Raw genomic sequence first — 14,966 nt, 5'->3', positions numbered from 1 at the left:
AAATCTAGAATCGGCTTCCTATTTCATTTACATTTACATTTTAGTCATTTAGCAGACGCTCTTATCCAGAGCGACTTACAGGAGCAATTAGGGTTAAGTGCCTTGCTCAAGGGCACATCGACAGATTTTTCACCTAGTCGGCTCGGGGATTAGAACCAGCGACCTTTCGGTTACTGGCACAACGCTCTTCACAGCCTCCTTCACTCATGCTGCCAAACATGCCCTCGTAAAACTGACTATCCTACCGATCCTTGACTTCGGCGATGTCATTTACAAAATAGCCTCCAACACTCTACTCAGCAAATTGGATGTAGTCTATCACAGTGCCATCAAAGCCCCATATACTACCCACCATTGTGACCTGTACGCTCTCGTTGGCTGGCCCTCACTACATATTCGTCGCCAAACCCACTGGCTCCAGGTCATCTATAAATCACTGCTAGGCAAATCCCCGCCTTATCTTAGCTCATTGGTCACCATAGCAACACCCACATGTAGTATGCGCTCCAGCAGGTATATCTCACTGGTCATCCCCAAAGCCAACACCTCCTTTGGCCGCCATTCCTTCCAGTTCTCTGCTGCCAATGACTGGAACGAACTGCAACAATCTCTGAAGCTGGAGACTCTTATCTCCCTCACTAACTTTAAGCATCAGTTGTCAGAGCAGCTTACCGATCACTGCACCTGTACACAGCCCATCAGTAATTAGCCCACCCAACTACCTCATCCCAATATTGTTATTTATTTTGCTCATTTGCACATCATCTCTTGCACATCTATCAGTCCAGTGTTAATACTAAATTGTAATTATTTTGCATTATGGCCTATTTATTGCCTTACATCCATAACTTACTATATTTGCACACACTGTGTTATTGACTGTATGTTTTGTTTTATCCCATGTGTAACTCTGTGTTGTTGTTGTTGTTGTTTTATCACACTGCTTTGCTTTATCTTGGCCAGGTCCCAGTTGTAAATGAGAAAATGAGAACTTGTTCTCAACTGGCTTACCTGGTTAAATAAAGGTGAAAAAGAAAAAAAGAAAACAAATATGAACATGCCTGTCACGATCGTCTAAGGAGGGAGAGGACCAAGGCGCAGCGTTGAAAGCAAACATATTTATTTTATCAAGATCACACGATCAAAACAACGAAACGTGACGTCCTTGGTTACAAAAACAAACCAACACGGAACCAGAAACCACAACACAAAGTGAAAAGACCGATAGTTAAATATGGCTCCCAATCAGAGACAACCAGCTGTCACTCGTTGCCTCTGATTGGGAGTCACTCAGCCCAACATAGAAAATCAAACATAGAATACACACCCTGGCTCAACATAACATTGTCCCCAGAGCCAGGGCGTGACAGTACCCCCCCCTAAAGGCGCGGACTCCGACCGCGCCAACTAAATCCCACAGGGGAGGGACCGGGTGGGCACTCCGCCTTGGCGGCGGATCCGGCTCCGGGCCTGATCCCCACTCCCTCTCCAACCCCCCAAAGTACCCCTGGTCCGGTCTGGCCCCGCTGGCCGGAGCCGGACTGACGATACGCACCCCTGGCTTTGTGCGTGGAGCAGGAATGGACCGGACTGGGCTGGCGACGCGCACCACAGACTTGGTGCGGAGAGCAGGAACGGGCCGGACAGGGCTGACGAAACGCACCACAGACTTGGTGCGGAGAGCAGGCACGGGCCGTGCCGGACTGATGACGCACACCACTGGCTTGGTGCGGGGAGCTTGGATGGGCCGGACTGGGCTGGCGACGCACCCCGTAGGCTTGGTGCGTGGAGCAGGGACTGGCCGGGCTGGGCTGGCGACGCACACCGTAGGCTTGGTGCGGAGAGCAGGAACGGGCCGGACAGGGCTGACGAAACGCACCACAGACTTGGTGCGGAGAGCAGGCACGGGCCGTGCCGGACTGATGACGCACACCACTGGCTTGGTGCGGGGAGCTTGGATGGGCCGGACTGGGCTGGCGACGCACCCCGTAGGCTTGGTGCGTGGAGCAGGGACAGGCCGGGCTGGGCTGGGCTGGCGACGCGCACCGTACACTTGGTGCGAGGGGCTGGAACAGGCCGGACCGTACTGGGGACACACACCACTGGCTCTACCTCGGGATCTGGAACGGGCCGGACCGGACTGGTAACACACCCCAGTACCTCTCGCCGTGCCTCTACATCCTCCATCCCCTCTTCGACCAGTGGCCCCCGTAACCTGGCGGCCTCCTCTGGCAACCCGCTGGGCCGCTCTATCGCGGCCTCCTGCTGGTCCGACGTCGTGAGCCCCCCCCTAAAAAATTTCTGGGGGTCTCTCCTCCCCGTGGGCCAGGCCTCCATCGTTCTCGCCAGACTCTCACCCCACTGCTCCAAAGTCCAACCTCTCTCCTCTTCTCTTGGCTTGGCCCAGTCGAGACTCCTACTCAACTGCTCCCAAGTCCATCCTCTCTCTTCTTCATGCTGCTTGGTCCTGTTATGGTGGTTTCTTCTGTCACGATCGTCTAAGGAGGGAGAGGACCAAGGCGCAGCGTTGAAAGCAAACATATTTATTTTATCAAGATCACCACGATCAAAACAACGAAACGTGGCGTCCTTGGTTACAAAAACAAACCAACACGGAACAAGAAACCACAACACAAAGTGAAAAGACCGATAGTTAAATATGGCTCCCAATCAGAGACAACCAGCTGTCACTCGTTGCCTCTGATTGGGAGTCACTCAGCCCAACATAGAAAATCAAACATAGAATACACACCCTGGCTCAACATAACATTGTCCCCAGAGCCAGGGCGTGACAATGCCTTCCAGCTCCGTTTTGTAGTTAATAGGCAAGTCCAAAACAGATGGCCATGAGTGCCTTTTTCCTTCTTACACTTACAACAGGTATCAGATAATTCTGCTTTCATTATATTCCATATAATGGAGAGCCTATGGATCTTTGCATAATCTTATATTGCATCTCTTGCACCTTGTTGCAGGTGAACAGTTGTCTTGCTTCGAGCATAGTCTTTGTCCAATTTTGAATTTCTTGGCCTCTTCCCTGCTCCGTTTCCCATACCCAAATCAGAGCACTTGAGTTACTTTCAACATTAGAATGTATAGCAGCATAAATTGAAGAGATAAAGTGTTTAGGTCTTTCAGCTTTCAACAGGAGATTGTCCACTGGGGTTCGTATTGGGTTCTGTGGGGGAGCACCATCTTGGATTCAATCAAATGTCTTACTTGCAGATACCCAAAGAATTGTCTGTGTGGTACAGCACATTTTTGTTGGATTTGCTGAAACGATAGCAACGTGTCACCATCAAAGATACCTGATTTTGACCTCATACCTTTCTGGTACCAGAGGTGGAAAATGCTATCAGAGACGCCAGGGGGAAAGGCCTTGTTATTAATAAGGGGAGTCAGAGCAGAAAAGTAATCCTTTCTCCCAATATGTTTGCAAATATCTCTCCAGATCTTAAAGGTACTGTTAAGAATCGGGTTATGTTTCACTTCTGTGCTGACTGTTTATATCACCAGTCATAACACTGATGAATGAGTATGGAGATGTGAAGCAGTAGTTATTACTGACCCAATTAGAGCAATGTTAATCTCTGAAACATTCTGCAATTATGTGAGCATGACATGCCCAGTTATAAAATAGCAAATTAGGTAGTGCTAGGTCTCCTAAATTATATGGTAGCTGCAGTTTACAAATGTTCAACCTTGGTCTTTTTCTGTGCCATATAATGTCTGAGAGGTATTTATTGAGTTCATTAAAAGTATTTTTCGTTATATATAATGGAACCATCTGGAGAGGATATAAAAGTCTGGGGAAAACATTAATTTTAATCAGATTAATTCTACCCAACCATGATAATGGCAAGTCCATCCACCTATCTACAGTGAGGGAAAAAAGTATTTGATCCCCTGCTGATTTTGTACGTTTGCCCACTGACAAAGAAGTGATCAGTCTATAATTTTAATGGTAGGTTTATTTGAACAGTGAGAGACAGAATAACAATAAAAAAATCCAGAAAAACGCATGTCAAAAATGTTAGAAATTGATTTGCGTTTTAATGAGGGAAATAAGTATTTGACCCCCTCTCAATCAGAAAGATTTCTGGCTCCCAGGTGTCTTTTATGTGGCGAGTGGCGCAGTGGTCTAAGGCGCTGCATCGCAGTGCTAGCTGTGCCACTAGAGATCCTGGTTCGAATCCAGGCTCTGTCGTAGCCGGCCGTGACCGGGAGTCCCATGGGGCGGCGCACAATTGGCCCGGCGTCGTCCAGGGTAGGGGAGGGAATGGCCGGGAGGGATGTAGCTCAGTTGGTAGAGCATGGCGTTTGCAACGCCAGGGTTGTGGGTTCGATTCCCAGTATGAAACATTTAAAAATAATGTATGCACTCACTAACTGTAAGTCACTCTGGATAAGAGCGTCTGCTAAATGACTAAAATATAAATGTTTTATACAGGTAACGAGCTGAGATTAGGAGCACACTCTTAAAGGGAGTGCTCCTAATCTCAGTTTGTTACCTGTATAAAAGACACCTGTCCACAGAAGCAATCAATCAATCAGATTCCAAACTCTCCACCATGGCCAAGACCAAGGAGGTCTCCAAGGATGTCAGGGACAAGATTGCAGACCTACACAAGGCTGGAATGGGCTACAAGACCATCGCCAAGCAGCTTGGTGAGAAGGTGACAACAGTTGGTATCATTATTCACAAATGGAAGAAACACAAAATAACTGTCAATCTTCCTCGGCCTGGGGCTCCATGCAAGATCTCACCTCGTGGAGTTGCAATGATCATGAGAACGGTGAGGAATCAGCCCAGAACTACACGGGAGGATCTTGTCAATGATCTCAAGGCAGCTGGGACCATAGTCACCAATAAAATAATTGGTAACACACTACGCCGTGAAGGACTGAAATCCTGCAGCGCCCGCAAGGTTCCCCTGCTCAAGAAAGCACATATACAGGGCCATCTGAAGTTTGCCAATGAACATCTGAATGATTCAGAGGAGAACTGGGTGAAAGTGTTGTGGTCAGATGAGACCAAAATCGAGCTCTTTGGCATCAACTCAACTCGCCGTGTTTGGAGGAGGAGGAATGCTGCCTATGACCCCAAGAACACCATCCCCACCGTCAAACATGGAGGTGGAAACATTATGCTTTGGGGGTGTTTTTCTGCTAAGGAGTCAGGACAACTTCACCGCATCAAAGGGACGATGGATGGGGCCATGTACCGTCAAATCTTGGGTGAGAACCTCCTTAAAAAGCTATGAGATATTGACCGTATCTGGAAATAAATATAACATGGTCTAGGCCATCATCTCCTATGAGCATCTTCCATTGTGTTCATTAGTCTCAAATAAATGTTTCGATTTTACCATTAGCGACCCTGGTACTGTCTACCTTCCTAGAGAAGTAGATATCAATGCAATTAAAACGGCATTCAATAGTGCATTCAGTCAGCAACACCATTAGCTGACAAGTAATTGACTAGCCTATTTAATTAATTAATAAATTATAGGCTAATAATACTAATGATAAAGTAATAATAATAATAACAAACTTCCCTTAATTAAACAAGCTCATAGTTTAATAAGAACAAAATAGTCTTAAGAAGGAAGAGGGATTCGTTCATGAAGCTGGCTTCTTAATCGAATATCAGGGCAAATCCCATTCTGCTTCATATTATATACAACAAAATCAAACAGAACCACCTCTCAATATTTTAATCCCAGTCTGAGAGCCAGGGCGAGGCTATAGTGGCTCATTAATCTTTCAATCTTGATTATTCGGGCCATATTATGATGGTCGTCCGACCCACTCGAGTCATTTTCCCCCACTGAGCTCTCAGCTCCAACATAAAAAACACAAGCCTAATAAATTGAATCATTCATGGGGAGGAAAAAGAGAGGTGTCTTAGAGCGGACAGGCACCCAGACACCACATCAATGTGAAAATCTAAACAGAATAGACCCATACAATCGGCAGCAGTTGACCGTAGGTGCGCTCGACCCCACCCGCCTCGAGCCACCGGTCGGCCGAGGCCCCTGCCCTTGGCCAAAGGGTTTTTCCAAAATAATAATAATAAAAAATATATATATATATAAATAAATCGGGTCTATGATGAGTCATATATTATTTTCATCAACACAAAGAATGTATATGCAGTTAGCCTATATTGTCCTGTTTGAATGACATGACGCATGTGACCAGAGTGCAATATTCACCGTAAGGCTACCTCGCCAATAATTAATATCCAGTTGAAATACGTAGTCGTGCAGCATGCTTAAGAGGGAACTAAACAAGAAACTAAATAATTCCTTCACGGCATTACATCATGAGTCATGACTGCTATTTCCTTTAGTCTTTAGTGAGTTCATCGTGCAGGTGTTGGACCATTCTTGATACACACGGGAAACGGTTGAGCGTGGAAAAACCCAGCAGCGTTGCAGTTCTTGACACACTCAAAACGGTGCGCCTGGCACCTGCTACTATACCCTGTTCAAAGGCACTTAAATCTTTTGTCTTGCCCATTCACCCTCTGAATGGCACAGATACACAATCCATGTCTAAATTGTCTCAAGGCTTAAAAATCCTTCTTTAACCTGTCTCCTTCCCTTCATCTACACTGATTGAAGTGGATTTAAAAGGGATCATAGCTTTCACCTGGATTCACCTGGTCAGTCCATGTCATGGAAAGAGCAATGTTTTGGACACTCAGTGCATATCTGTTAGATCTCTAACCCTCTAACCTACCCGTGCCCCTCCAACTGTCTTGCACTACCCCAGGACCTAGCGATGGGTACAGATGCAGAGGGGGAGAAGATCAAGGACCCCATGAGGGCCATCGTACCCATCCTGCTGGATAAAGACGTCACCGTCTTCGACAAGATCCGCATCATCCTGCTATACATCTTCATGAAGAATGGTGAGAGAGAAATCTATTTTCTGTGTCTGTATTTTACTATGTACATAGCTCCACTTCTCCGTTACCATTACAATTCTGATTCTGTTGTGTGGGTGTGTGCATGTTTCTGCATGTCTGTGCATGTTTTCATGCGTGCGTGTGTGTTTTTCGGTGTATGCGTCCATGTCTGTGTTTGTGCATGTGTGCGTGTCAGGTGTTTCGGAGGAGAATCTGTGTAAGCTCCTCCAGCATGCTAACATCCCTCCTGAGGACAGTGACATAATCGCCAACATGGCCCATATGGGCATGCCCATCATCACGGAGGTGAGATCCTATAGTAACATAGTAAAACCAGGACATATATTCATTAGGCACTGAACAGAAGAAAACGGACTGTAACAGGGAGGGACTACTAGCTAACTTGTCCAACAAGCAACGCTTGTTTTCGTTTTCTGTTGCAAAATGTTTTGCTACAGTGTGCTCTAATGAATATGACACAGGAACCCTTGTGGAACCATCTCACAACTCTCTCACACACTTTAACGTGGATTGGGGATCCATTTTTGGGATAGTGGCATAAATATGATATCCGCAGTGTATATATGCTATCTGTGTCCAACTGAAAAATATTTCAGTGCATCAATCATCTACTGTACTTTCTAGGGGAACCCGACCCGCAAAGTGAAAAAGACTGACCGGAAGGAGCGAGTGAGTGAGCAGACCTACCAGCTCTCCCGATGGACCCCTCTCATCAAGGACATCATGGAGGCAAGTCCAGTCTGCTGTTGTAGACTGTTATATACTTAATTTGATTAGCGAGTAGGGTCTATCATACATTAATTTAGTGTGGGTTAAGACTGGCATAAAAAAAATGGTCTCTCCCTTCTAGGGTTCAGACAGGGTATGGACATGAGGCTAGGGTTAGGGTTAGGGTTGAGCCGGGGTATGGTTAGTCCACTGACCCAATTTTGTATCTCTACAGGATGCCATTGAGGACAAACTGGATCCAAAGCAGTACCCCTACATCACCCAACGCACAGCATCCACCCACAGCAGCGCTCCATCAAGGTATACAGATAAACCCTATTAATTTTACATCACCTCTGTGCTCTGTCACTTCTGAGTTTCCAATGACTTACTGACATTTTTCATTTTAGGTCCTAGTGGAGGTAGGAACAATACTTTGGTTTGATAGTTTGTATACTGAACAAAAATATAAACGCAACATGTCTAAAGTGTTGGTCCAATGTTTCATGAGCTGAAATAAAAGATCCCAGAAATGTTCCATACGCACAAAAAGTGTATTTCTCTAAAATGTTGTGCACAAATTTGTTTACATCCCTGTTAGTGAGCATGTCTCCTTTGCCAAGATAATCTATCCATCTGACAGGTCTGGCATATCAAGAAGCTGATTAAACAGCAGGATCATTACACAGGTGCACCTTGTGCTGGGGACAATAAAAGACCTCTCTAAAATGTGCAGTTTTGTCACACAACACAATTCCACAGATGTCTCAAGTTTTAAGGGAGCGTGCAATTGGCATGCTAACTGCAGGAATGTCCACCAGAGCTGTTGCAAAATAATTGAATGTTAATTTCTCTACCATAAGCCGCCTCTAACGTCGTTTTAGAGAATTTGGCAGTACGTCCAACTGGCCTCACAACTGCAGACGTGCATGGCATCGTGTGAGCGAGCGGTTTACTGATGTCAACGTTATGAACAGAGTGCCCCATGGTGGCGGTGGGGTTATCGTATGGGCAGGCATAAGCTACAACAAACAACGAACACAATTGCATTTTATCAATGGCAATTTGAATGTACAGAAGAACCGTGACGAGATCCTGAGGCCCATTGTCATGCCATTCATCCACCGCCATCACCTCATGTTTCAGCATGATAATGCACAGCCCCATGTTGGAAGGATCTGTACACAATTCGTGGAACCTGAAAATGTCCCAGTTCTTCCATGGCCTGCATACTCACCAGACATGTCACCCATTGAGCATGTTTGGGATGCTCTGGATCGACGTGTACGACAGCATATTCCACTTCCTGCCAATATCCAGTAACTTCGCACAGCCATTGAAGAGGAGTGGGACAACATTCCACAGGCCAAAATCAACAACCTGATGAACTCTATGCGAAGGAGATGTTGCGCTTCATGAGGCAAATGGTGGTCACACCAGATACTGACTGGTTTTCTGATCCATGCCACTACTTAGGTATCTGTGACCAACAGATACAGTTGAAGTCGGAAGTTTACACACACCTTAGCCAAATACATTTAAACTCAGTTTTTCACAATTCCTGACATTTAATCCTAGTAAATATTCACTGTCTTAGGTCAGTTAGGATCACCACTTTATTTTAAGAATGTGAAATGTCAGAATAATAGTAGATAGAATGATTTATTTCAGCTTTTATTTCGTTCATCACATTCCCAGTGGGTCAGAAGTTTACATACACTCAAATAGTATTTGGTAGCATTGCCTTTAAATTGTTTAACTTAGGTCAAACGTTTCGGGTAGCCTTCCACAAGCTTCCCACAATAAGTTGAGTGAATTTTGGCCCATTCCTCTTGACAGAGCTGGTGTAACTGAGTCAGGTTTGTAGGCCTCCTTGCTCGCACACACTTTTTCAGTTCTGCCCACACATCTTCTATAGGATTGAGGTCAGGGCTTTGTGATGGCCACTCCAATACCTTGACTTTGTTGTCCTTAAGCCATTTTGCCACAACTTTGGAAGTATGCTTGGGGTCATTGTCCGTTTGGAAGACCCATTTGCGACCAAGCTTTAACTTCCTGACTGATGTCTTGAGATGTTGCTTCAATATATCCACATAATTTTCCTTCCTCATGATGCCATCTATTTTGTGAAGTGCACCAGTCCCTCCTCCAGCAAAGCACCCCCACAGTATGATGCTGCCAACCCCCTGCTTCTCGGTTGGGATGGTGCTTGCAAGCCCCCCATTTTTCCTCCAAACATAACGATGGTCATAATAGCCAAACAGTTCTATTTTTGTTTCATCAGACCAGAGTACATTTCTCCAAAAAGTATGATCGTTGTCCCCATGTGCAGTTGCAAACCGTAGTCAAGGCTTTTTATGGCGGTTTTGGAGCAGTGGCTTCTTCCTTGCTGAGCGGCCTTTTAGGTTATGTCGATATAAAGTAGAACTCGTTTTACTGTGGATATAGATACTTTTGTACCTGTTTCCTCCAGCATCTTCACAAGGTCCTTTGCTGTTGTTCTGGGATTGATTTACACTTTTCGCACCAAAGTACGTTCATCTCTAGGAGACAGAACGCGTCTCCTTATATGACGGCTGCGTGGTCCCATGGTGTTTATACTTGCGTACTTTGTTTGTACAGATGAACATGGTACCTGGCTGATTTCTTTTGATTTTCCCATGATGTCAAGCAAAGAGGCACTGAGTTTGAAGGTTGGCCTTGAAATACATCCACAGGTACACCTCCAATTTACTGAAATGATGTCAGTTAGCCTAGCAGAAGCTTCTAAAGCCATGACATAATTTTCTGGAATTCTCCAAGCTGTTTAAAGGCACAGTGAACTTAGTGTATGTAAACTTCTGACCCACTGGAATTGTGATACAGTGAATTATAAGTGAAATAATCTGTCTGTAAACAATTGTTGGAAAAATGACTTGTGTCATGCACAAAGTAGATGTCCTAACCGACTTGCCAAAACTATAGTTTGTTAACAAGAAATGTGTGGAGTGGTTGAAAAACAAGTTTTAATGACTCCAACCTAAGTGTATGTAAAGTTCCGACTTCAACTGTACATATCTGTATTCCCAGTCATTTGAAATCCATAGATGAAGGCCTAATTTATTTATTTAAATTGACTGATTTTCTCATATGAACTGTAACTCAGTAAAATATTTGAAATTGTTGCATGCTGCGTTTTATATCTATATTTTGTAGTAAATCTATAGACGCTCTACAAACTATTGAAAGATTATCCTAACATGTCAACAGGATGTCTTTTGACGTTCAACAAGAAAGTGTCTGTAGTCCATCCACAGATGTTCAACAAACTGTCAATAGACTATTATCAACATCTCATCAGCTTTTCTTTAGCCTTTCAGTAGCATCTCAACAGTATGTCTCATCATAGATGGACTATCCAAATAAATTACTTGAATATCTTCCCCTCTCATTGCAGTGCCCGGTACGGTAACTGGCACAAGAATAAGGGCCCCACAGAGATGAAGACAGGTCCCAGAGTCATCATCTTCATCATCGGAGGCATGACCTTCAGCGAGATGCGCTGTGTCTACGAGGTCACACAAGCCAATGGCAAATGGGAGGCCATCATTGGTGAGTTGGCAGCATGCGTAGGGTTACATGTGTTACCCTTTTGTGTTCTGTTTTTCTTTAACATGGGAATATAAGCGGAGAATAAATACATAGGCCTAGGCAATATCAATGGGCTGGATGCATCAGTTGGATGTATGCCTGATCATCAAATAAAATACAATTGTATTTGTCACATGCTTTGTAAACCACAGGTGTAGATTAACAGTGAAATGCTTACTTATGGGTCCTTTTCCAACAATGCAGAGTGAAAGATAAAACATAAAAAATAAATAAAAATAGTGACAGGAATAAATACACAGTGAATAACGAATAACAATAGCAAGTTAAAATAATATGGCTATATACAGGGAGTACCAGTACCGAGTCAATGTGCAGAGGTACGAGGTAATTGAGGTAGCTATGTACATATAGGTAGGGGTAAAGTGACTAGGCAACAGGATAGATAATAGACAGTAGCAGCAGTGTGTTCGGTGAGTGTGTGTGAGTGTCAGTGTGGTGTCAGTATGCATGTGTGCGCATGTTGTGTGTGTGTGTGCTGGGGTGTCAGTATAAGTATGTGTGAGTGTATGTGAATAGAGTCAGTGCAAGAGAGTTAGTGCAAAAAAGGGTCAAAGGAGGTAGTCCGGGTAGCCATGTGATTAGCTATTTAGCATTCTTGTTTAGCAGTCTTATGGCTTCGGGGTAGAAGCTGTTCAGGATCCTGTTGGTTCCAGACTTGGTGCACTGGTACCGCTTGCCGTGTGGTAGCAGAGAGAACAGTCTATGGAAGGTGTTCAGTCCCAGGGTTCTGAGCTTGGTGATGAGCTTGGAGGTGTTGAATGCTGAGCTGTAGTCAATGAGCAGCATTCTTACATAGGTATTCCTTTTGTCCAGGTGGGTGAGGGCAGCGTGGAGTGCAATAGAGATTGCATCATCTGTGGATCTGTTGGGGCGGTATGCGAATTGGGTGTCTGGGATGGTGTCTGGAATGGTGGTGTTGATGTGAGCCATGACCAGCCTATCAAAGCATTTCATGGCTATAGATGTGAGTGCTACGGGGCGATAGTCATTTAGACAGGTTACCTTGGCGTTCTTGGGCACGGGGACTATGGTGGTCTGTTTGAAACAAGTTGGTATTACAGACTGGGTCAGGGATAGTTTGAAAATGCCAGTGAAGACACTTGCCAGCTGGTCAGTGCATGCTCTGAGTACGTGTCCTGGTATTCCGTCTGGCCATGCGACCTTGCGAATGTTAACATGTTAACCTTACTCACATTGACTACGGAGAGCGAAATAACACTGTTGTCTGGAACAGCTGGTGCTCTCATGCATGGTTCAGTGTTGCTTGCCTTCGAATCAAGCATAGAAGGCATTTAGCTCATCTGGTAGGCTCGCGTCACTGGGCAGCTCACGGCTGGGTTTCCCTTTGTAATCCGTGACAGTTTGCAAGCCCTGCCACATGCGTCGAGTGTCAGAGCCGGAGTAGTAGGATTTGATCTTAGTCCTGTACTGAAGCTTTGCCTGTTTGATGGTTCGTCGGAGGTCATAGCAGGATTAGTGTCCCGCTCCTTGAAAGCGTCAGCTCTAGCCTTTAACTCAGTGCGGATGTTGCCTGTATCCCTGGTTTCTGGTTGGGGTACCCACTGTCACTATTAATGAAGCCGGTAAACTCCTCCATGTTATCGGATGAATCCCATATTCCAGTCTGTGCTAGCGAAACAGTCCTGTAGCTTAGCATACGCTTCATCGTACCACTTCCGTATTGAGCGTGACACTGGTACTTCCTGTTTGAGTTTTTGCTTGTAAGCAGGAAGAAGGTGGTGGTTATGGTCTGATTTGCCAAAGGGAGGGCGTGGGAGGTAGCCTAGCTAACGTTAGCCACCTACCTAATGTTAGCATTAGCCACCTAGCTACCTAGCTATCTTGAATAATTCTATCTATACTTAGGAACTGTGGAAATCATTAGAATATACAGTTGAAATCCTATAGTGCTGTTCCGCTGTGTCTGACTCGGCTGTTGCTGCTGCTGCTACTGGGTGGAATCTGCTTAGTTTGTTAGTGGGCTCAGATCAGATGGTGTTTCTGAGAATGTATCAGATAGAGGATGTGTGTGTTGTGAGTGCAGGGAATGGATACCACCAGGGGCAGGGACAGGGACACAGTTATTCTAGGAAGGTACTGAATTACATTGATCTACAGATCAGTTATCTATTACAGGCCAAGTCTAGGTCAAGTTAAATGACTTACCTGCATCTTAAATGGCAGCCTATTCCCTATATAGTGCATTACTTTAGGGTGCCATTTAGGACAGAAAAAGAAGCTCAATTCATGTTATCTGGAGAACATCCTTTCACACATGTTAACTCCTTTTACATTCATATTTTCTTTTGCCACTAAAATTTTTCTTTCAGGGGACCTTACCATTTTATATCAGATAAAGTGCGATGACTCGATCTCCACTCGGAAGACAATGGAGACCTTACACAAAAACAGAGAATGAGATTAGGGTGCAATGTGAAAACCTTTGTCCCTCCTTAGGTTCCACCCACACACTCACTCCCACCAAATACCTAAAGGAGCTGCAGCACCCTGACTTCCTGGACCCCAACGCTGCTCCTGAAGAACCAGAACCTACCCCTGCAGAATGAGAACATACGCTGAGAAGTTAAGATAGTTGTTGTGATGTGAACCCACCTTCTCTGATCTCCCTCAGTCTCACCCCACCTCCCGTCCTCAGGCCCTGGGCCCGCTTTTCCGATTGCGATGGAACTTAGGCTTTCGAGTGTTTTAAAGATGCATCGTTCCTACAATTCCTACAATGCAACATGCATTTCCAAAAACACTACGCAGAAAGAACATTCACTAAGTGCGTCGTTGTGGCATGTGTCGATACTGATAGGATCAAAAGAAAGGCACAGCTGCTCTCGGATCAGCTTTCTCCATTCAAATCTTACCTTAACATTATCATTATTCCACAATACTGGTGACGGATCAGGTCCAAGAGAGATATTATCAACTTATGGCTGCAAATATTGAGGCGGCTTATTCTAATACTTACCCTGTAGCCTAATAATGCACTAAATCACAGATTTGGCACATCAATGCGCACATGTTGTTACACATCATGAAATATTTTAAAGCAAAAAACACAGACAGTGTAGACTTCAGTTAGCAAAATAGAACTCAATCGACTAAACATTAAATTAATTTCAATATGGTTGAAATACTGTATATGCAGAGGCCTATGTAGCCTAGAGGCCTTTTTTTTATACAGTCATCTCGGTTTTCGGTTATCCTTCACTTGTTTGTAACAATTGCAAAGACATTGCCAACTTTGTATTTGTAGTCAACTTCATTCCGAAGTTATGGGGGTCATAGAGAGACAGATAAACAGCTTGATTCTATGTTTAGCAGAGATCTTCTGTGTATAAAGTGACGCGGAAGGGCAAAAAAATATCTAACGATGCACTTAGCTTGTTCTGAGGCAGTCGGTAAATAACGAGCGTTTTCAAGTGCAACTTTAGTAACAATGGTTTTGGGAAACCGCTTGGAGATTTAACGATGCTCCTACGAAGATTCTAACGATGAACTTAATATGCTTTCGGGAAACCGTGCCAAGGGCTCTAAGTCCCCTGTTGTGCATCCCAAATGGCACCCTGTTTCCATTACAGTGCACTACTTTTGACCAGGGCCCATAGGGACGCAAACTCTGATTCCACTGTTTATGAGCTACCCCGTTGTTTCTCAGGGT

At 44.8% G+C, this 14,966-nt stretch overlaps 1 protein-coding gene across 2 annotated transcripts in view; it reads left to right on the top strand.

The window, feature by feature from the left end:
- LOC121585195 (syntaxin-binding protein 1-like) overlaps positions 1-14,966 on the top strand; it is a 35,377-nt gene that overhangs the window by 18,525 nt on the left and 1,886 nt on the right. Inside the window, exons 14-19 of one of the 2 annotated variants that reach the window (XM_041901617.1) lie at positions 6,781-6,919; positions 7,113-7,222; positions 7,562-7,666; positions 7,881-7,966; positions 11,082-11,236; positions 13,754-13,879. In XM_041901617.1, coding sequence (XP_041757551.1) covers positions 6,781-6,919; positions 7,113-7,222; positions 7,562-7,666; positions 7,881-7,966; positions 11,082-11,236; positions 13,754-13,863 — 705 coding nt within the window. In that variant the 3' untranslated portion in view covers positions 13,864-13,879. The remainder of the gene's footprint in view (positions 1-6,780; positions 6,920-7,112; positions 7,223-7,561; positions 7,667-7,880; positions 7,967-11,081; positions 11,237-13,753; positions 13,880-14,966) is intronic. The other variant, XM_041901618.2, reaches the window with a different exon arrangement.

Source organism: Coregonus clupeaformis, chromosome 16, assembly GCF_020615455.1.
Source record: "Coregonus clupeaformis isolate EN_2021a chromosome 16, ASM2061545v1, whole genome shotgun sequence".
Classification (NCBI taxonomy): domain Eukaryota; kingdom Metazoa; phylum Chordata; class Actinopteri; order Salmoniformes; family Salmonidae; genus Coregonus; species Coregonus clupeaformis.
The sequence above is the reverse complement of the archived record's forward strand: the minus strand, read 5'-3'. Positions and strand labels throughout refer to the sequence as shown.